General features: G+C 54.9%; 1 protein-coding gene across 1 annotated transcript; it reads left to right on the top strand.

Moving 5' to 3' along the window:
• The first annotated feature begins 19,063 nt into the window (after window positions 1-19,063).
• On the top strand, window positions 19,064-21,936 carry EGR1 (early growth response 1). Its single transcript, XM_080353376.1, has 2 exons — window positions 19,064-19,355; window positions 19,662-21,936. The coding sequence occupies exons 1-2, from the start codon at window positions 19,121-19,123 to the stop codon at window positions 20,957-20,959; spliced, it is 1,533 nt and encodes a 510-aa protein (XP_080209502.1). The 5' UTR covers window positions 19,064-19,120; the 3' UTR covers window positions 20,960-21,936.
• Window positions 21,937-22,613: the final 677 nt, after the last annotated feature.

The raw sequence follows: 22,613 nt of genomic DNA on the forward strand, positions 1-22,613 counted from the left end.
TTCCAAATGAAACTCCTCTTTCCATAGGAGGGATAAAAATCTTTACTGATTATGTGGAAAATTCAGCTGTGATGAATTGCTGACTGAAGTTTTACTGTACTGCAAAAAAATAGAACAATTATTCTCTATATACCAAATATCTCTATGACCACATTTCGTTTTCTTCTTCTCTTTTTTAACTCAAAATGTCCATAGCAAATTATTTATGTAAATCATTGTGAGAGACTTGATGTGGAAGCCCAGGGTTGGTTAGTCTCCCCTTATGCCGTATACTCCATGCGCTTCCTACGCGTTGTCCTAGTCTGGGCTTTCTCAGTGTTCATACAGTGACTTTCCAGAATGTTCTCTAGAATCAGTTCATTTGTAGTAACTCTTCCTGCTTTGATGCTCAGGAGGAATTTCTAAGACTGTTTTGGCATTTGGATTTAGCTTTGTCTTCCTGAACTGAGTCCTGTGCCAAGTGTCTTTTGCTCGGCTTTGGTGCTCGATACCATTAAGCTGGGGGTGAGTGTGGGTCAGTCGTAGGAGGTGAACGGCTTTGGGCTGTGAGGGTCCGGAGTGGAGGCAGGACCGCTGCCTGCTGTGCGGTGCGAAGCAGCAGCACCTGCGCAGAGCAGAGCGGTGTCTGCGCGCGGACAGCCCCGGACCCGGTCCCCGCGGATCTGCTGCCCGCGCGAGCGCTGCGCGGGTTTCTGGGTGTCGTTCTGCGTTGGGTGGCGTGGTCTGCCTAGAAATTCTCTCGGTAATGAGAATGCTGAATGTGCTCGTTTGATAAAATGCTTGTATCAGCTGTTGTTCAGTGCTGTCAGCTGGAAGTGCTGGGATGTGGTTTCTCTTCAGCATCATCTGTGGGCTTCATTGTGCAATTAAGCAAATGGTTAAATCTTCATGTAGTGGTAGAACCCGCTGTGTTCAGAAAGCATTTGTGCCTGTTTCCCAATGCCCCTGAGCACAGAGAGAAACGCAGTAAGAGAATTGTACTTGAAGTGGGGGGGCGGGGAGGTGCTGCATGTGTGTGCCTAAAAATCATCCTGCAGCAGCTGTGCTGCGAGGTGCCAAGTGACGCCGTGACCGCCTTTGGGAAGAAGTGTTGTATCTCCATGTTTTATAATATCATGAGCCAGTGTTCTGCTGTTGGAAAAGAAAATAGTGAAATGTGGTTTCCCTTCTGAGAAACTTGATGATTTGCTGCATAAAAGGGAAAGATGTTTTTTTGCTTGGCAGTATCCTCCACGGTGGGTAAGAAATAGGAAAATACAGAGCAGGCTCCTGTCCGGCTTTGAACCCTGCGCTTCAGCTGAACACCTTCATTTCTTACTCTTCTTTAGTGAGTTTCTGATTCTCCAGCCTTATGTTTCTGAGTCTGGGCATCTGATTTATTTTAGACTGGATTAACTTTGTGGGTAGAGTTGCTTTGTTTCTCAGCTCCCATCCTTTCATGACCCAGTTATGTTTCTTACGTTTTCTCTTATTAAGCAAAGGACTACTTCTGTTTTTCTGACTGTGGACACATGAAAAATACTGTTTTTTAGAGATGAAATTTAGCCTTTTTCCAGTATTTAATCCTATGACCCAGAATCATACAGTGACTTGTACAATAAGGCGTAGGGCAGGATTCCCAGGTGCAGTCTGAGCGCGGTTCCCTTTCCTTGCTGCGGGTCCTGGCTGACACGAGCTCCCCGTGGCCCCTTTCGACAGGAGCGTTGAGCCAAACCGTGTTAGAAGCGCGTTTGTGCAGGGGCTGCAGGAGCGAGCGAGCCCCGAGGGAGCAGGAGTTGAGTCTCGTGCAATTCGCGCTGTCCCAGAGCGTCCGGTGCGGGGTTTGCGCGGCGGCCGGCGCGCTGTGGGACCAGCCGGATCGGGGACGAGGGCCGGGCTGGGTGGCAAGCGTACGAAATACAGGGGAACTAAGGTTTTATCATAAGTTATGCTTGGTAACTTACCAAAAAGAAAGCAAGTTGAAAATTCTTGGTAACTTTATAAAATTAGGAGGCAAATTATCCTGATCATCAAACCTAGTATTGAGTACAGACCTTTTGTACTCGTGCCGCTGTCTTTTTGGGAAAGTGCTGGATTGCTGGACTCCTCACTTTTGACTCCTCTGTTAGATTCTTTCTCACATGATGTGAATGTCACACAAATGAACTTTTTATTTTGATACGTGACCTTGCTGAGCCATGTACGAGATGGCGTTGGCTGAATGGAAGCCCAGTAAGAGAATGGAGAAGCTGAGGTAGATCTCTCCAGGTAAAGGTGACTGAATGACCTTCCTTGAGGTGCAGGAACCAGTGGCTGCGTGTGGCTGCTGGTCGCGCGGGCGCGGCGCTGGCGGGCGGTCCCGCGGGTGCAGTGTTGGCAGGCGGTCCCGCGGGCGCAGTGCTGGCCGGGCGGTCCTGCGGGTGCGGCGCTGGCGGGCGGTCCCGCGGGTGCAGTGCTGGCCGGGCGGTCCCGCGGGCGCAGTGTTGGCAGGCGGTCCCGCGGGCGCAGTGCTGGCCGAGCGGTCCCGCGGGTGCAGTGCTGGCCGAGCGGTCCCGCGGGTGCAGTGCTGGCCGGGCGGTCCCGCGGGCGCAGTGCTGGCCGGGCGGTCCCGCGGGTGCAGTGTTGGCAGGCGGTCTCACGGGCGCAGTGCTGGCCGGGCGGTCCTGCGGGTGCCGCGCTGGCCGGGCGGCGGGGCCGTGCACTCAGCGTGGGCCGTGGGCCGCTCCGCGTGAGCCGCTCCCGGGGGCTCGTTGGAACACCAGTGTTGGAGCAAAACTGTCCACAGATCTTCTTGTTGTCCATTCAAACCATTTTCCAGCTGCAGGGACCAGCTTTGTAAATGCAGTGTTTGTGATGGATTCCCCCCACTGCAATTAACCAGTTTCTGTGTGTTTGTGTACTTTAGTAGTGTTGCCCGAATTTATACTCTGAATTTTATTGTATCTCCTGTTAAGAATGGGCAGTTTCTTACAATTGGATCTATATTGTGTGAAAATAGAAGCAATTTTAATCTAAAAATACAGATGTATCTAACGGTTACTATGGTAATTTGTGACCATGGCAACAGAGAGTTAGCATTCTGAAGAGCACACAGGTTCGAGTGTTTTCTTAACCATACAAGATCATACGAGTACAAGGGATTTTGGCATTGTCTCACCCAAGATCGTGATGGCCGAGCTGACGCAGCGCGGGCCGGAGGAGCACGCGGCGGGGCGGGTGAAAGCCGGCTGAGCGGCAGGCCCGGGCGGCAGCGGGTCCCAAACCGCGGGCCAGCAGCTCGGCTCTGGGTCTGCTCCTCATTAACATCTTCATTAACGGTCGAGGGGCAGAGTGTGCCCTCAGCAAGTTTGCTGATAACACACAACTGTAACAGGAGGAGAGGCCGATGTGCCAGAGGTTGTGCGGGAAGCAGCAAGAGGTACGTGGAGAATCTGCCCTTGCGTCTCAGAACGTGTGGAAACCCCCACGAGCGCAGGGAGGCAGCCTGAGGCTCCCTCTGGTTCGGAAAGGGAGGGTGTTCTACCTGCAGCATCGCAGGTGGAGATGCAGACTGGAGAAGGGTCCAGGACGCACCAGGAGGTTACTGCAGGAAAGAGAAATAAGGAGAGAATATTGTCAGACTTTGTACAAAAAACTCAAGACGTTTCTGTTCTATTTTCCCATCATGTGGTCGGAATTAAATAAACAAGATAGTGCTTTCAGGCAGGAGCTACAAGTTGTGGATTGTCCTGACATAGTTGAGACCCCAAGAGCATCTGTTGCGTTACACGGAACACTCAGTGGTGATATAGTTACATTTACATGGAATCTGTTATTGGGGGAGGTGGAAGGGACTCTGGTGGCTAAGCCTTCTATTGAGTGAACGGCTGTCTCTGCCCGCACAGAGATAATGTAAAGGCTCTTTGCTTCGCAACACTCAATGCCAGTTTTATAAGGAAATGTGCTGGATATAAGTTTGCCAAAGCCAAATCACAGTATTTTCCAAGCTTTCTTTGTTCCGTAGGCCCTGCCGGGGAATCTAGCAACTGAATGGAAATTAAAGCATTGCTGCAATCACTTGCTAATCTGGGGCAGTGGGTGTCTTAAATTAACTAGTATCTAAACTGCATTTAGAAGCGGATGTTTGTGGACGCCCGCTGCTGTGACCGCTCTGTGCTGGCCACAGGGGCACAGCGGCTGGTCAGCGGCGATACCCCGCGCCCAGCTCCCCGTCCCCGACACCCGGTCTGCGTGACCAGCCTGGAATGCACACGCGCTGGGAACGCCTCTTCCTGAGCTGTCACCTGCTGGCCGTGCTCCGAAGGACGGTGACGTGACAGGGCTGCATCCCTGGGCCGTGCTCCGAAGGACGGTGATGTGACAGGGCTGCATCCCCGGGCCGTGCTCCGAAGGACGGTGATGTGACAGGGCTGCATCCCCGGGCCGTGCTCCGAAGGACGGTGATGTGACAGGGCTGCATCCCCGGGCCGTGCTCCGAAGGACGGTGACGTGGCAGGGCTGCATCCCCGGGCCGTGCTCCGAAGGACGGTGACGTGACAGGGCTGCATCCCCAGGCCGTGCTCTGAAGGACGGTGACGTGGCAGGGCTGCATCCCCAGGCCGTGCTCCGAAGGACGGTGATGTGGCAGGGCTGCATCCCCGGGCCGTGCTCCGAAGCGCAGTGACGTGGCAGGGCTGCATCCCCGGGCCGTGCTCCGAAGGACGGTGACGTGGCAGGGCTGCATCCCCGGGCCGTGCTCCGAAGCGCAGTGACGTGGCAGGGCTGCATCCCCGGGCCGTGCTCCGAAGGACGGTGACGTGGCAGGGCTGCATCCCCGGGCCGTGCTCCGAAGGACGGTGACGTGGCAGGGCTGCATCCCCGGGCCGTGCTCCGAAGCGCAGTGACGTGGCAGGGCTGCATCCCCGGGCCGTGCTCCGAAGGACGGTGACGTGGCAGGGCTGCATCCCCGGGCTGTTCTGGGGAGAGGGAGTTGTTTGCATTCTTTCACTGTTTTTTTTGTAGAATCATTAAAAGTTTGGTCACTTGCTGCAGTATTGTGACTTAAGGGTAGAAACCCCAAGGTGTTCCAGTCTCGTATTTTGCTTGCTTTCCTACCCATATTTTTCTAGGTATCTTTTTACACTCTCTTTTGTGAACACTATTAAAGAAAATCATGTGTTCTCTTTTCCACATCTTGCTCTTTTGCTTTCATTAATTTTCTTCTATTTCAAAGGGCCCGTTGTTTTCTTCCATTTCCCCCAGAGCAACCTACAAACGCTTTCACGATGCAGATGTGCTTCCATTCCGCTGGGTGGCAGCTGATCCTCATTTCTCGGTTGTTCTGGCATTGCTCTGGAAGTGGCTTTCCTGGCAAAGTTCCCTTGGAGGCGCGAGGACCTTGAACCTGTAAATACAGCCTTTCTGTTGTGGTGAGAGAGTATTTGGAAAAGCACATTATATTATGTCTGTTCAAGCTGTATCAACTTGCTGAAGATCGTAGTAGCTGGCAAAAAAAGCATCATCCAAGGACTAAACTTTGCATGTGACATATTGCTGCTGTTCTATGTGGTGCTCCAAGCATAACTGAACACAAGTATATGGTGGCACCTCTAGACAAAAGTTGCTTTGATAGAGGCTCAGTTATTGATGTGGGTGGGAGAGAGGTTCTGGAAGTTAGTTATTCACTTTTTAATTCCAGTTTATTTTGACAGATAAATGTCTCATAATTTGAATTGAAATCTGTGTGTCATTAGAATAGGTTTACAGGTTTATGAGTTGCAGGTATGGCTTTTTGTTCTTTGCTAGTGAATTCACATAGTTTCTTTCCACCCCCTGCCCCAGTTTATTATTATTGATGCCTGTGAATATTTTTCTTTAAAAGGCTGCTGTTTTGTTATGTTCTCAAACTGTGCTCCTAAATCGTTTAAATTTATCTCCATGTCTGTCTTATGTGTCTTATTCTTCCGCCTTTCTCCCTCTCCATTGTTGAATAAAGATATGAACATTAGTATAGAGTCCTGCTATTTCTGCCCTGGAAGAATCAAGGCAAGTTTTGAAACTGTTTTGTCCTGGCTTTGTTTCCCCACTGAGACGTCGCCTCTCAGTTGGGTGTGTGCACCTCCCAGCTCTTAGCGGGGATGTGGATTCACACCGCAAGTGTATTTGCTCAGTGGCCTTTTCGCTCCTGCGGGTACCGATGGGTCACGACAGTCGAGTACCGATGGGTCACGGCAGTCGAGTACCGATGGGTCACTGCAGTCCGGTACCGATGGGTCACGGCAGTCGGGTACCAATCGGTCACTGCAGTCGGGTACCGATGGGTCACGGCAGTCGGGTACCGATGGGTCACTGCAGTCGGGTACCGATGGGTCACGGCAGTCGGGTACCGATGGGTCACTGCAGTCGGGTACCGATGGGTCACTGCAGTCGGGTACTGATGGGTCACTGCAGTCCGGTACCGATGGGTCACGGCAGTCGGGTACCGATGGGTCACTGCAGTCCGGTACTGATGGGTCACTGCAGTCCGGTACTGATGGGTCACGGCAGTCCGGTACTGATGGGTCACGGCAGTCCGGTACCGATCAGTCACGGCAGTCGGGTACCGATGGGTCACGGCAGTCGGGTACCAATCGGTCACTGCAGTCGGGTACCGATGGGTCACGGCAGTCGGGTACCAATCGGTCACTGCAGTCGGGTACCGATGGGTCACGGCAGTCGGGTACCGATGGGTCACGGCAGTCGGGTACCGATGGGTCACGGCAGCCGGCAGTGGCCTGTTTAGAACTGCTCAGCACAGAAGAATGAAGTAATGAAATACATGGTTTAGTTCAAGTAATTAATTTAATCCTAATTGGACACTATCATTCCTGCAGTGCATGCATCTCAGCCATGCATCTCAGATGGATTTGTGGGCACAGAAGATGGTGTTTTACTAACTTTACATACCCAAATCTTCGAACGCCGTCTTACAAAATGCGTTCTGATTCGCACTTTTCACGCGTCCCGCGCGCCGCTGTTGAGCAGGGGTGCTCAGCGGGGGCGGGCGGCAGAGCGACCTCCCCGCGCCAGTGTTCGGACACGAAGATCGCGTGCAGTGCCCTTTGCTTGCCGCCACAATATACATCAAATACCGATGCAGCGATCTCTTCCTGCTCCGCAGACCTCGGTCTCTAGGATTCTTTCCAGGTGATTAAAGGTGTTATTTCTTCTTGGAGGACAGTCTTGTCAAGTTGCTTTTTTCTTTTCCTTTTGTTTTTTTTTTAATTAATTTGTTGCCACGATATTCCGTTAACCCTCTGGTGGTGTCATCCTGTCCCCCGAAATCAGAAGGAATGTAGCTGTTAGATACTGAAGATTCCTTTGGTTTTCCTATCTATCCTGTTCATCTTAACTTGCGTTATTTGTGGATTTAATACACAATTTGCTAGTGACCCTGAAGCGTATCGGGTGTTAAAGCATTCTCCTCAGTTCAACAACACTTCTTTATCTCTGTAGGCCTTTCTCAACATAATTGTTATCTAGGAAAATGAAAAATCTGGAAATACAATTTAACATGGTAAAAGTTCTTAATAAAATTACTCTGTTCCTTTCCTTCTGAAATTGCCTGTGTATAATTCCACGTCATATATAATGTGCATACAATGCACTTAACCCAGCGTTCGCAGAAATCACGTTCTTCTGTGCAGCGGGTGCATGTTTGGTTTGGCAGCGCAGCGGAGGTGCCGCCTGGCGGGCGGCTCTGCGCGCCGCTCTGCGCCGCGTTGGGTGCGGAGCCGTATTTCGTCAATACGTATTTCATACATTCGTGTTTGAAGCGTTTACAAAGCGGCAGCTCTGCCGGGCGGGCTGTCTGCGGGTCCTTGGCGGCTCCCGCCGGCGCGTCCGCGGTCCCTGTGTCCTCGCTCTGGCCGTGGCCGGAGGGACCTGCAGCAGGACCAGCTGCGCACGGTTGGGACTTTGAGAGGCGTGATGTTCGTGTTCTTGAAATGAGTCTTTTCTGCTGAATTCCATTTAATTGGTGGTGAGGCCGGTCTCTAAACTCTGCAGTGCCATGAAAACCAAAAACAGTGTGTGGTTTTAGACTCTGGGCATAAGAAAAAGTGACTTTACCTACTTTCATTGCAATAGCCTAAGGTTTGTCTCTAACACATGGGATTTTTTAACATTATAATCGCTAACTTGTGGAATTCATTGCTGCAATGCATCTAGAATGGAGGAGTTTATCAGACTTCAATTAAAATATTTGATTTGCTTTGTAGCATAGAAGATAATTCAAAGTTAAACTATTATGCTAAATGATAAAGCAGAAAACTCGCAGGAGACCAGAGCTGCTGCTTCGCGTGCCGTCCCCGCCGGGCCCGCCGGACCCGCGGCGTGTGCGCTACGGCAGCGCCAGCGCGGGCCCCGAGCGCTTCTGCCAGGGTCAGACTGTGAGGGGCCGCGGGGGTCGCTGCTCACCCCGCCGGGGCAGGGGCGCCGTCCACCAGGCCTGGGCGCTCAGAGCCCGTCCAGCCCCGCGCACCCCAGGGATGGAGCCTCCACAGCCCGTCCCAGGGCCCCACCGCCGTGGGCAAGAGTTCCTTCCTTAGGTCTGATCGGAGTCTGCCCTCGGTTCACTAGGGTTGCCCCTTGTCCTGTCCCTGCAGCCCTTAGTGAAAGTCTCTCTTGGGCCCCCCGTTACAGATGGAAAGGCCGCAGCGAGGCGTCCCCGGCGCCGCTCTCAGCGGGGCTGCTGCAGGGGCTGCTCCGGCCCTGCCTGGTCCTGGGCAGCAGTGCTGGGCGCAGGACCGGGGTGCAGCCCGACCCCCGACGCGCCGGCCGCGCTGCTGGTGCTGCAGCGCGCCGAGTGCCGTGGCGAGCGGCCCTGCTGGCTCCCGGCCCGGCCGCCCGAGTCCCCGCGTCCCTCACAGGGCTGCGTTCCGTCCCCCGGCACTGACGGGTCAAATTCTCATTTCCAATTGTAATAAATAATGGTCAAGGTTGTTGAACAAATCAAGTAGGGTTCAATCATATTATGCATATCGTTGTAAGAAGTAATTGCGTTTGTGCAAGTTTCATTATATTTTGTAAAAAATAGTAGTTAAGCCAATGGCCGGATGCTGGGCCCCAAACAAGCCAACGGACGGATGCCGGACCCCAACCAAGCCAATGGCCGGATGGTGCAACAGATAACAGAGTGGCCGGATGGTGCAACAGATAACAGAGCTCCCAGATGGTGTAACAGATAACAGAACTCCAGAGGCAGAAACACCAAGCGACACCCAGCAACATCTTTCACTGTCGACTAGCCAACCAGGAGCTAACTCGTCAGGGTGTCCCAGCGCGTGAACAAGTGTATAACATATATAAGCACATACGAAAAGTTGAGGTTTGTGCCGTGGCGGAACTGAGTTTCCCCCGGTCACCCAGCGCTGTTTTGCCTAATTACCGCTTGCTTTAAATTCGCTTGCTCAATAAAATTAATTAATTGGCTCAAAGACTTGTCTTCATTTATAACACTTTCACAGTGACACTGAGTGTAGGCTCTAGCTCCTTGGACATTAATAAATAAATATAATAAACTCTTTCTACTAAGAAAATAAGTCCGTTTATTTGGTGTTCTGAGTGTGTGTCAGCAATTTATTTTGAACTCTCAGGGCAGATATAATCGACCCATTTGTCCATACTGTGATTTGTGTACCTAATATGAAACAGAGAATGTGACCGTTTTTTAACTGCATAAAGCACTGGGTAAGGTAATAAATCCTCTGTGTTGCTGAGAAGTATAGACCTGAATTCTTTCTGTCCATCTTGAAAACAGCGCAGGCAGCGGAGCTGCGTGGCGGGCGCTGGAGGCGGCTGTGCCTGTCCGGGGTCACCCCGCCGATCGCGGGGGGTTCGGCAGCCACGCGCTCCCCAGGGGTAACGCGGCCCTGTCTGGAGAGACGGGGCAGCTTACGGGGAAGCTTCTGTGTTAATCCCTTAGAATTAATTTCATTCAGCCATACTGAATGTAAAGTAAGTCATACCTGATTAGCAAGAAACAGCTTTTGGGAACATTTAGTAAGTTAATTTTTTATGAATAAAATATCTGGTGAATTTAGAATCTGCTGGAATCAGAAGGTGCTGATTGCCTTGGGAAACGAGCACTAGCGCAGGAGTGGCGCAGGGTCAGCCACAACCCAGAACAGCGCTGCTTGGACCGAGTTACCTGCCTCGTGGGCTGAGAGAGACAGAGCGAACTGACCACGCGTTCACGTTGCCAAGTGCAAATGTGCAGAGACGGGTGTATTTCTGTGCAAGAAAAACTGGGAAATAAATGTCACATATAATTAAATGTATGACCACATATAATTAATACCTTAAACCGTTGCTCAAGGTATGTTTAAATCTTCCTGAAAGACAGGAAAACGTTTCCGTTGCGCACGGATTTGTGGCACTGTTGTTAATTGTGCCGTTGTACTGCGCTGCTCTGTTCCGCTGGATCCCCTGAACCCAGCAGGCAGAGCCTGGCGGAGCTGGAGGGCCGGACGGGATCCTGCTGCGTTCCCAGCTCTGGGTGCTGAGTATCAATGCGCTTCCATGTCCTCTGAATCCTGTACTTTCAATCTTTTTATCAACAACAACAAAGCTGAACTGGAAGCTGCTGATATTCAGATGATTTTTCTTTGTTTACGACCACAGTTCATTCTGTGAAATGACAGAGTGGGGTAAACTTTTCAGCCTAAGCAAAGAAGGAAAGTTCTGGTACATAAACTGAAACACCTGTCGTGTCCCAGCCCTGTTCATAAAGGAAACCTGAGGACCTACTGCAACCTTGACGAGCTTAATTGGATTACTGGTGTTACCCCTACCGAGGGTGCTGTGAGGCGCCCAGAGCCTGGGGGGTCTCTGGGACGTTCAAAGCCCCGTGCGACCCGCTCTGGGGCGCCGTGCTGGTGGGCCTGGGGCGTCCAGCGGCGCCGTCGGCGCAGCCGGGCTGGGAGGCTGCGAACCAGAGCTGACGGGTTCTGCGTTTCCTTCCCCGCATCAGCAGAAACTTCTGTTCCGCAGAATGCTCCCCTCCCTCGCCGCCTCCGGCGCGTTCAACTCTGGTTAGGTTGCCCTTCAGGAAAGCCATGAAAGCGGAAACAGAGATGTTGTACTTCATAGACCAGAAAAACGCGACTTTTCTCAGTGACTGTTGTGGAGTTGTGCAGCAGAGAAAACAGTTTGCAAGCAGAAAAGAAAATGGTAGCACTCCTGCCGCTTTTGGGAGAATTCTTCATCGTCTGGGGTCCTTTCCCTGCTGTGGGTCCCAGGTGTTTGTTGAAACCCATGCAGAATTCAAAGCTGGAGGGAAACAAGCTGGTGCAGGACAGGGGGCACCCGTCTGCGGTGACATGGGAAGATCTATGGCAGCCGTGGTGAGCTGTGCGCCGCACCGTGCGCTGCACCGTGTGCTCCGCACCGTGTGCTGCACCGTGCGTGCTGCACCGTGCGCGCCGCACCGTGCGTGCCGCACCGTGCGTGCTGCACCGTGCGCGCTGCACTGTGCGCTGCACCGTGTGCTGCACCGTGCGTGCTGCACCGTGCGCGCTGCACTGTGCGCTGCACCGTGTGCTGCACCGTGCGTGCTGCACCGTGTGCTCCGCACCGTGTGCTGCACCATGTGCGCTGCACCGTGCGTGCTGCACCGTGTGCTCCGCACCGTGTGCTGCACCGTGTGTGCTGCACCGTGTGCGCTGCACCGTGTGCACTGCACCGTGCGCTGCACCATGTGTGCTGCACCGTGTGCTGCACCGTGTGCTGCACTGTGCGCACTGCACCGTGTGCTGCACCGTGTGGAGGACAAGGCCGAGAAGGCAGAACAGGAGCAGGGAGGTTGGAGCATGAAGGTGGTTTGTGAATAGCTGAAGGCCAGAAGGAACTTCACTGATAACATTACCCACCCTGCTAGATAAATACAGGTAAGCAGAGCACCTAAGGGCACCTGAGTTTGAGCTGGTGAATATCTTTGTGAGAAACATGCATTTTGTTTTCTTAAGGACAGCAAAGAAAGGCAAATGAATGCAGAGCCCTGGGGGGGTTGGCAATGCCTAATTTATGTACAAGAACTGCAACTGCTTGTGGGAAACAAGCCAACCAGCGTACTGTGTGGAGTATGTAGCAGCAATTAGAGTTTCTCATTAGCATTTTCAGATTTAAAGATACTGGTTTGAAATTTCTGTCATCATGGAACAGGATTGTCTTTTTCGCTTCTTCTTAAGGCCCTCGTATAAAAACGATGTATTAAATTACCCTTTGATCTGAAATACACAGAATTTCTGTGTGTTGTATTTAAACGCCCCAAGACCCCCAGGACACAGCGGCTGAGGCGCCTGGGCCAGCCCGGCTCTGCGGGGCTCAGCTGGGAGGCTGCCGGGGGTGCTGGTAACTGTCCTCACCTGGCTAATGGTGCTTCTGTTAACCAATTACCGAGCTGTAGTTTGGATTTTGCCTTGAAGGAGCAGTGCTGGTGGGACAGGGAAGAGTGTCTGTGAAATAAATCCAGGCTGAAACATGCTGATAACCGGGTGTTTTCTGCACGTGCTGAACGTCGTGTGGCTCCGTGGTGTTTCATACAGTACCGTGGGTTATGTACTGTGCAAAAATGTATTTCCTTTTTGTTTCTTGGTGTTCCTACACTTGTATTCTGAGAGGATTAGCCCTTATTTTTCTTTTATAGTTTTGTTGCATCTTAATTGTTCCTTCTGTAAAAGCAAGACTTTTGAACTTTTTGACAATTCTTCTATGCTTCATTGAGCTTTGTCTTTGGAGAAACTGATGGATCAGGTCTCCTTAACCCATCGAGTTCTTGGCTGTGAGTTTCCGGCAGAGGGTGCTGATAATATATAACAAACGAAGCAACCGCAGAGGGATCTTTCTTTCTCCTGCCCTCGCTGTCCAATGTCCCCTTAGGCAATTCCTGAGCCAGAGGCTGCTTCTCAACGTTATGTTCAATAATCACCAGTGGATCTGCCCTTCATTAGTTCGTGTAGCCTGTTTTGTAACGGGTAATACCTACAACCCGTGCAGCATCATCCAGCATTGAACTCCATTGTGTGCTACTGCAGAAGCACTTTTGCTCATTTGCTCTGGACTCGCTGCCACGCTGCTCCATGCGCTCGCCCTTTCGCTCTAACCTCACATCAAATCGTATTTGGGAGCTTCGCCTTTCTTTCAGGGTTCTTTCTGAAGGGCAAGTAGCCTGAAGTGCGTGAAGAAGGACAGAAGGGGTTCTGTAATGAGCTGGTATTATTTTTGTTGTGACAGAAACCTCTCAGCACTTTCTTGGAGTGAAGCAGCTGGTGCTCGGTGCGGCGCGAGGCCGCTGTTCTCACCCGCTGCTGCCCTACCCAGGGCCCTTATTCACAGCACCTGGCGTCTTTATTGACCAGGGGAGAAAGGGACCGGGAACACGAGGACGTGTTTTCACAGTGGAAGGGGAATAAAGAGCAGCTCCAGCTTTGCTGTGGGAGGGAAGCTGGTGCTTTCCTGTAGATTTCTTTTCTCCCTGCAAGTCTGCATTGGGCCAGCTCTTGTCTCTGACAGCTCCGGAGTCCCTGGATGCCTGAAGAGTCTGATGCTGGGAAATTCCAGCCTGAGACCGATAAGTGTTTCATCTTGGGGTTCTCAGTCTTGGTTGTGAGTAACAATACAACACAACATGCAAGTTGTAAATCCAGCTAGAGCAGAAAATTATTTCCCGTGAGAACACTGGTGTCCTTGTACTCAGGTACAACCTTTCACTGCTCTGTGGTATTTCTTCATCCTCCTGAGTACTTGTCTGATGCGTCTTGAGTTGCCACAAAGTCGGTTCAAAACGTTACTTTCGCTTTTCCTTGCCTGCATTTACCAGTCAAAGGAAACAGTGCTGCTTAGTTTTGTCCATGAATCCAAAAGCATTCTGTAGCAAGTATACGCAGCTGCTGCAGCATCTGGGATTGCGGCTCGAGACCTGCCCGTCTCTTCTTGTAAACGCTGTTTGAGATGTAGCGGAGCAACACAGCACAGCTAACCCAGAGACTGTACGACTGGTCTGTGATAGCATCCCCGCGGTAATGCTCCTTGGTCCACATCTGTGGGACAGACTGGAGATGGAGAAGGGCAATTGTCAGAAGGATACCGGCTAACACAAGAAATTGGCCTTTCCTGGCTCACAGACAGAATACAGAAGACTCCAAGCCAAACTCCTCCCCGGGAGCAGGACACCGAACATCAGCTCGAGCAGCATCCCTGGCATTTAATGAGATCCAGTTCCTCAGACAGTAGCGAGATCCTTTGCTGACATCACAAAGTCGTTGTCATGGTTACAAAAGGAGCAGCTGCTAAATACAGAGTATTAGAAAGATGCAAACAGAGAAAATCGATGTCCAAGCAGAAAAGATGCAGAGTGGATGAGATGACTTGAGGTCGGGGAGAAATAACGAGAATGGGGACAGCAGCTGGGGAGCTAAGCAGGAGATCAGCGCGAGGGGAGGGTGAGCTCAAAGGCAGACACCGAGACAGGTCGTCCGCGAGCAGCCCCCGTGGGAACGCGACCTGCTTATGTTCGTAATTAATGAAAAGCCTTCAAAGAGAAGTCTGGAAACCATATTGCAGCACAGAAGCATCTTTTGGCTTATGCTCTTTGAAACTGTGCAAGTTACATCCTGGAGCAGCATGAGCTGTGAAGGAGGAAGGCGTGTTCTGATACTGAAGGGTGGACAGAGACTTTTCCCCCTGAGCCAATCCAGCCAGTGCCATAGGTGAAAAACAGAGCCCAGTATGGGATGCAGGACAGGAGGTTTGCACAGAGCACTCTCGGCTCTGCGCGGTCTCCAATTGTTGGCATTTTGGCCAGGCTCCTTTTGAAATCACCGTTTTCCAAGCCGTAGCCTCTCTTTCCTGTGCCCTAGTTTTGAGGAGGTAGGGATTTAGATGGCCTATTTTTGTTGAGTTAGTGAAAGCTAACTCAGCCTTTTGTTCTGATAAAAAATAATGAAAACAGTGTGCGAGATAATAAAGTGAGCCTGATGTGTGTTAATATAATAGTGATTCCCCGAGCAAGTGCATTGGGATCTTCAGTTAATTCCTGCATCAGGATGGGAAAGCAGTTTCCATGGATACGGAGCCAGAAGCAGCACTGACACTGGCAGAAACACCAGCTTGGTTTCACCACAGCTCTGAGCAGGGTTCTCTCCCTCCCTGCCCCCACCCAGGGCCCTCTGTTCTGTATTTTGAGAGGAAAAGAGGCAAATGGAGATTTGAGAAATGGGTGGAGGAAAAAAAATACTCTCTCTTCACCTAGAAAATGAACAGGACATGCAAGGGATTTCACAGCCCTAAACTACAATTAAGATTGAATGTTTGGCTCTGCAGCAGTGTAGACAGGACAGGACGAAGCTCCTGTGCCCCTGGCCCGATGCAGTCCGGGTGCGCGCTCCCGGCTGCTCCCGGCCGGCTCGCCGTGGCGGGTGCCCCGGCCGCAGGGCCGCCCGCGGCAGCGCCGCGCGCCGTCTTAGCTCCTCATGGAGCTGCTAAAAGCTCGGCCAGGGCCAGCTGGCAGAGCAGTTACAGCTTCACCTTCGTTGCCAGCAGCTGGATTTATGAATAAGCAAGGCCATGTTTTCTTGTTTGACTAATCATTTTGTGAAATATTCATGACTATTTTTTTCACACCAACCCATTTTTAATAGGTAGGTAGACTATTATGTTTTGATGACAGTCAATATGAAGGAGCGCCGTGTTTCGGGTGTACCTCGTACAGAGATCTGTAAAGCTGTTGGACTGTAGTTCTCAGAGGGTGGCCTTAGCTGACTGCTTGTTTTCAGTCATTTCAGGTCTTTCTTGAGCTTGTTAGCTTCATGTTAAGTCAGATGAAAGCAACACCTTTTACAAATAACACCTGGAAAGGACCTTTAAGTTGCATTGGCAGGGCTTGGAGAGAAAGACAGTCATTGTGAGGCAAAGCCGCAAATGTAAAATACTTACTAGTCACATCAAGCACTCTGCTGGGTCCACTGCACTTGCTCAAAAGCAATTCAGAATTAATTGTAAAATCATCCTTGTTATTTCATTTATTTGTATTAAACTAGTATCTAGAAGCCCTTGAACACAAAAGATTTTCTGCATATCTTAAACCAAGATATTCAGCTATTGAATCATTATGTATGGGATTTGGGTTTGTTAAGAAAAAGGAAAAGCACTGAATCACGTGTTCAAAATAGAGCGTTGGCCTGCGGCTTGACATGGAACGAACAGTGTGACTTCTCTCCATCAAGAGCAAGTACCAAAGAGCCCATGTGCAGTAGGTGCCGTTCGGTGATACAGGCTGCAGATAAGCGGGAGCGCTCTACATGATTCCTGGAGGCACCGTGTGGCTGCAACCTGTAGCTGGTTTTAGGGTGGAAATGCGGGGGGCACTGCACAGTGTTACTGCCAGGACACAGCCCTGAATACAGCGGGGCAGGTGACAGCAGCTTAAATCTGTGACAGCGAGCGGACAGAACCCTGCCGTGCTCGCAACTTGGATATAAACCGCAAAGGCGCCAGAGCCTGGTGCTGTCGCTTACACAGCAAGAGAGGGGGCCGGGCACCCGGGGGCTGCGGCCCCGCTCTGCGCCGGGATGGCCCGGGAACGGCAGCAGGCGCGGCGGCTGCGGGCAGGCTCTGGGCAGTGCTGCGGGCAGGCTCCGGGCAATGCTGCGGGCAGGCTCTGGGCAGTGCTGCGGGCAGGCTCCGGGCAATGCTGCGGGCAGGCTCTGGGCAGTGCTGCAGGCAGGCTCTGGGCAGTGCTGCAGGCAGGGCAGTGGGCAGGCTCCAGGCAGTGCTGCGGGCAGGCTCTGGGCAGTGCTGCGGGCAGGCTCCGGGCAATGCTGCGGGCAGGCTCTGGGCAGTGCTGCAGGCAGGCTCTGGGCAGTGCTGCGGGCAGGCTCTGGGCAGTGCTGCGGGCAGGCTCTGGGCAGTGCTGCGGGCAGGCTCTGGGCAGTGCTGCGGGCAGGGCAGTGGGCAGGCTCCAGGCAGTGCTGCGGGCAGGCTCCAGGCAGTGCTGCGGGCAGGCTCCGGGCAGTGCTGCAGGCAGGCTCTGGGCAGTGCTGCAGGCAGGCTCTGGGCAGTGCTGCGGGCAGGCTCTGGGCAGTGCTGCGGGCAGGCTCTGGGCAGTGCTGCGGGCAGGCTCTGGGCAGTGCTGCAGGCAGGCTCTGGGCAGTGCTGCGGGCAGGGCAGTGGGCAGGCTCCGGGCAGTGCTGCGGGCAGGCTCTGGGCAGTGCTGCGGGCAGTGCTGCGGGCAGGCTCTGGGCAATGCTGCGGGCAGGCTCCGGGCAGTGCTGTGGGCAGTGCTGCGGGCAGGGCAGCGGGCAGGCTCCGGGCAATGCTGCGGGCAGTGCTGCGGGCAGGCTCCGGGCAGTGCTGCGGGCAGGCTCCGGGCAGTGCTGCGGGCATGTCTGGCTGCCCCTGCCCGGCGCTGGGGATGCCCACAGCCAGCGCCTGAGAGCGGGACCGGCCAGCCGCCCGTGCCGTGGGCAGCAGCAAAGGCGCCCGGCGTTCCCCGCCGTCTCTGCGGGGAAGGGAGCGCCGTCCGCGGCAGAGCACGGAGCCGCAGGCGGCGGCGGGCCGATCCGCGAGCGGGAGTGGCTGCGCTCCGCGGAGCTCCAGCCCGGTCAAGCAATGGGGCCCCGGCGGAGCCCCCGGCACGGCCCCCGCGCCCGGGCGACCCGGCGGGGCTGCGGCTGCGGCTCCCGGCGCCGCCCACGGGCCCCGCGCACTGCGGGGAAGCCCTCGCGGCCGCGCACGCGCACTGCGGCCGCACTGCGTCGCCGGTACCGCCTGGCCCGGCGCCAGGGGAGTCCCGCTCCGGCAGCGGGGCCGCCCGGGCGGGGCGGAGCGGCGGCCGCGTCGAGCGCCTATTTATAGCGCGGGAGGCTCCCCTGGCCCGGGGAGTGCTCTCCCGCGGCTTCGCGCCGTGCGTGCCGCCTCGGGCGGACAGCCCGGGCTCCGTGCGGAGCCGGTGCCGGGGACAGCCCGTGTCGGAGGGGCGGGCGGGAGCTGCGGCTGCGCCAAGGGACAGCCCCGAGCGCTGTCACTTTCTGTCGCGCCGTAGTCAATGGCGGCGGCGGCCGTCCGGTCCCCGGGGCCCTGGTGTCCGCAGTGTCCGTGCGGGCGGGAGGCGCGCAGGGCCCGGGTCTGCCCCGGTGTGGCGCCGCGGGCAGAGGTGCTCCGCTCTCGGCGGGAGCGGGCGGAGCAGGGCGCTCCCGGCGCCCTCCGGAGATCCCCGGGCCCGGCAGCCCCCGCCCAGGGCGCGCTGCCAGCGCTCAGAATACTCCCCCGCACCGGGGCTGCCGAGCGTGCGGCGCTGCTGACCGTCAGCCGCCGCGGAGAGGGGGGCGCGAGTAGCGGAGCCGAGCACGCGGGCTGGGGGCGAACGGCGGCTCTGCCCGCGGGCCCGCGGCGGTGTCGGGGGCTCCCAGACCCGCCCGGGCAGCAGCGGCAGCGCGCTCCCGAGGGCCGGGGCCTCCGCGCGCTCCCGCGGCCCGGGGGCGGGCGCGCGGCCCGGCGGCAACCTGGCTCCCGCGCGCGGGCTCCCCGCGCCCCCCGCCCGGGGCCGGAATCGCCATATAAGGAGCGGGAAGCCTCCGCCGGAACCAAGACTTATAAGGCTGTTTCCTAATATGGAAAGTGCGGCGGGGCTTCCGGCGGGCGGGCGGGGGCGCGCTGCGGCCGGAGACCCCGCGCCCCGGGGCTGGCGGCGCTGCGGCGGCTGCGGCGGCGATGCCCGCAGCGGGGGACAGTCCCGCAACGGGCGCGGGGCTCCCGGCGCGGGGCGGGCGGGGCCCCCACGGCCCGGCTTTCCCCGGTGCCAGCCGCTGACGCCAGGCGGGGTCCTCCAGCCCGCGTCCATATAAGGGCTTCCTCCTTTCCATATATGGCCATGTACGTCAGGGCCGGGGCGGGCCGCGCCGGTGAGACCCGATATATAGAGGCGGCTCCGGGGCGGGCGGGGAGCCTAGCGCTTCCAGCGGGCAGCGCCGGGGGAGCCCCGGGCGGGCGGGCGAAGGGGGAGCCGAGCACTTGCAGCCGACAGCGCCGGGGAACCGCGGCGCGGGGCTCGCAGCAAGCGACGGCCCGTCCGCCGGGCCCGCGGCGGCGGAGCAACCGGCCGTCAGAGCCCCGGCCCGGCGCCCTCATGGCCGCGGCCAAGGCAGAGATGCAGCTCCTGCCCCCGCTGCAGATCTCCGACCCGTTCGGCGCCTTCCCGCACTCGCCCCCCGCCATGGACACTCACTATCCCAAGCTGGAGGAGATGATGCTGCTCAGCGGCGGGGGCCCGCAGTTCCTCGCCCCCCCCGGGGCGCCCGAGAGCGCGGGCTTCGGCGCCGCCGGGGAGTCCGGGGAGCAGCACTTCGAACACCTGGCGGCAGGTAAGCTCCCGGCCTCGCCCGGGCAGGCAGGGAGTCCCGGTCCGTCGCGGGGTCAGCGGCGCCTGCGGGGGATCCGCGCTGCAGAGGCGCCTCCGTCCCGGCGGCTGCGCGGGGGGATTCTCCGGTGTGCGTCAGCGGCTCCGGGCTCGCTGCTGCTGGAGACCCGCCAGCGCCGCTGCAATATGTTACGCTCAATTATTAATTACCCAGAGCACGGATCTGGGGCTGCGCTGCGCGGGGATGGCTCGCGAAACGCTGGCAGCAGCTGCAGTGGCTGCTGGAAGTAATAGCTATTCCTCTTTTCAGACACTTTTCCCGAGATCTCCCTGAACAACGAGAAAGCCCTGCCAGAAACCAGCTACCCCAACCAAACGACGCGCCTGCCACCGATAACCTACACGGGCCGCTTTTCCCTAGAGCCGGCCCCCAACAGCAGCAACACCCTGTGGCCAGAGCCCCTCTTCAGTCTCGTCAGCGGGCTGGTGGGCATGGCCAACGCGCCTCCCACCTCTACGCCTTCTTCATCATCACCATCCTCCTCCTCGCAGAGCCCCTCTCTGAGCTGCTCTGTCCAAGCCAGCGAGAACAGTCCAATTTATTCAGCTGCGCCAACTTTTCCCAGTTCCAGCTCTGACATTTTCCCTGAACCGCAGACCCAGTCCTTTCCCAACCCCTCTGGAGCCCCTATCCAGTACCCACCTCCAGCTTACCCGACTGCTAAAACCAACTTTCAGGTGCCAATGATCCCCGATTACCTGTTCCCTCAGCAACAGGGGGAGCTCAGTCTTGTTCCGGCTGATCAGAAGCCCTTCCCAGCCCTGGAAACCAGAGCTCAGCAGCCTTCCCTCACGCCGCTGTCCACTATTAAGGCGTTTGCTACTCAGACTGGCTCCCAAGAGTTGAAGACTCTCAACACTAACTATCAGTCCCAGCTGATCAAGCCCAGCAGGATGAGGAAATACCCAAACCGTCCCAGCAAGACCCCTCCTCACGAGCGACCCTATGCCTGCCCAGTGGAGTCCTGTGACCGCAGGTTTTCGCGGTCCGATGAGCTAACGCGGCACATCCGCATCCACACGGGACAGAAACCTTTCCAGTGCCGCATCTGCATGCGGAACTTCAGCAGGAGCGACCACTTGACTACGCACATCCGCACACACACAGGAGAGAAGCCATTTGCCTGTGACATTTGTGGCAGAAAGTTTGCCAGAAGCGATGAGAGGAAGAGACACACTAAAATCCACCTTAGGCAAAAGGACAAGAAAGTGGAAAAGGCAGCTCCAGTCTCAACTGCTTCCCCAGTTCCTGCCTACTCATCCTCTGTGACTGCATCCTACCCGTCCTCCATCGCCACCACGTACCCCTCCCCAGTGCGCACGGCGTATTCCTCCCCGGCCCCCTCCTCCTACCCCTCCCCTGCACACACCACGTTCCCGTCCCCTTCTATAGCAACCACTTACCCCTCTGGCACCGCCACTTTTCAGACCCAAGTGGCGACCTCCTTCTCATCTCCAGGGGTCACCAACAATTTCAGCTCCCAGGTGACCTCAGCACTTTCAGACATGACATCAGCCTTTTCTCCAAGGACAACTGAGATTTGCTGAGGTGACCCCTGGAACACGAGAAGTCACCTCTTCCATTGGTACTATCAGACACGGAGTCTTCAATTGCTCCCCCAACACCAGATGTTGCAAGGCCGTTTAACTTTTCTTTAAACTTCAGCTGCCTGAAACAACTGCCGTTTAGGTTTACCACCTCTGTTGAATGACTTAATTTGCATGGACTGTGGATATAAGTTCAGTATAATTTTCCCCGTAAACAATAGTCTTTTATTAGGAAGAAAGGACTTTCGATTAAGTATGTAGCTGATGTAAATTGAACATGTGCCATGGTTTTGCTTTCCTTTAGGTACTATTGATGTGAAAAATCTTTGCATATCCATATTGTATTATTTGGAGTTTGCAGGGCCATATTTGTAAATGTTAATTCTATTCAGTGACAATGCTGTAATGAGTTTCAAACTTCTTTGGGAACAGCACTTACTGTTATTGAGCATGTTAGAGTGATGCTGTGTAAATATCACCTGATGAGACACTCACATGTGGCAGAAGTTTTGTTTTTAAAGTTACACGTCTTGGTGCCTTTTTGTGAAGCCTTGCTGACGTCATGCATTTGTGTGAATGGATGCTTTGCATCTTGCCTTAAAGTGAAAGGGATGCTACTCAAAGAATGTCAGGGAGAGCAGGGAATGGTGGGGAGGGAAGCACGAGAAAGCCCCGGGGGACAGAATGTAAGCAAAAAAAACCCCACACCCCTCAAAGTCTATTTTTGTTACAAAAATGTAAATATATATATATATATTCAGGAGTTGGAATGTTGTAGTTACCTACTGAGTAGGCAGCAATTTTTGTATGTTATGAACATGCAGTTCATTATTTTGTGGTTTATTTTTATTTTGTAATTGTGTTTGTTAAAATGAAAGTGACTGTTTGGCTTCTAAACACATTGAATGCGCTTTCCTGCCAATGGGATATTTGGTGTACAATACCCTCCAGAAAAAAATAAATAAAATATCAAATCATGCAGACTTACACATTTTCCTTTAAGCTGCTACGCAGGAAGACTGTGCTGCAGCAACCCCGGCTCCTTGAGGGGCTGGGAAGCAGTAAGTGCTGCTTGTCTCCTGGAGCAAGGAGGGGAGACAATCGCTCCTAAGTCCAGTTGCTCATGAAGGCATGACGGAGCACCCGCTTCCTTGCATTAAGTGCATCACCTTAAGTAGCCACAATTCCTGTTTTCTGGCCTCTCTAGAAGCACGTGGGCTAATCTGAAAAGGAAAACAATCCTCCCCGTGCTGAAAATGAGGTTCGAAGATTAGAATCTCAGCTGTGTGCTCACAGGTAGTGATCTCACTGGACGGCGAGGTCTCGGGGCGGTTTCCAGGCGGGCTGGTGGAGGGCAGCCCTGCCGGCCCGAGGACTGTCACGGCACAGGGCGCGGGCGCGGCCCGACACCGGCCAGCGGAGGCGCTTCAGCACCTACCGAAGGAAAGCGCTTCCGGACACGGAGGTTTGAAACGCATCTCGGGGGCACGGGAACTCTGCACAGCGAACTCGGAGGAATTCGCACCCGTGAGAGCCGGCGGCGCCGGGGCAGGAGGTTCTGGTGCCGGTCGCTCCAGGTGAGCTCTCTACAAACCGCGCGGAGCTGGGACGCGGACACAGGCCCTGAAATCAGCCCCACTGGCGAGGAAGGGCA

Source organism: Nesoenas mayeri (assembly GCF_963082525.1).
Source record: "Nesoenas mayeri genome assembly, chromosome: 14".
Classification (NCBI taxonomy): Eukaryota; Metazoa; Chordata; class Aves; order Columbiformes; family Columbidae; genus Nesoenas; species Nesoenas mayeri.

Coding starts and splice junctions, on each gene's coding strand:
- EGR1 (XM_080353376.1), top strand. CDS start 19,121: ATGGCCGCGGCCAAGGCAGAGATGCAGCTCCTGCCCCCGCTGCAGATC. Junction 19,356..19,661: donor CTTCGAACACCTGGCGGCAG/GTAAGCTCCCGG, acceptor TCCTCTTTTCAG/ACACTTTTCCCGAGATCTCC.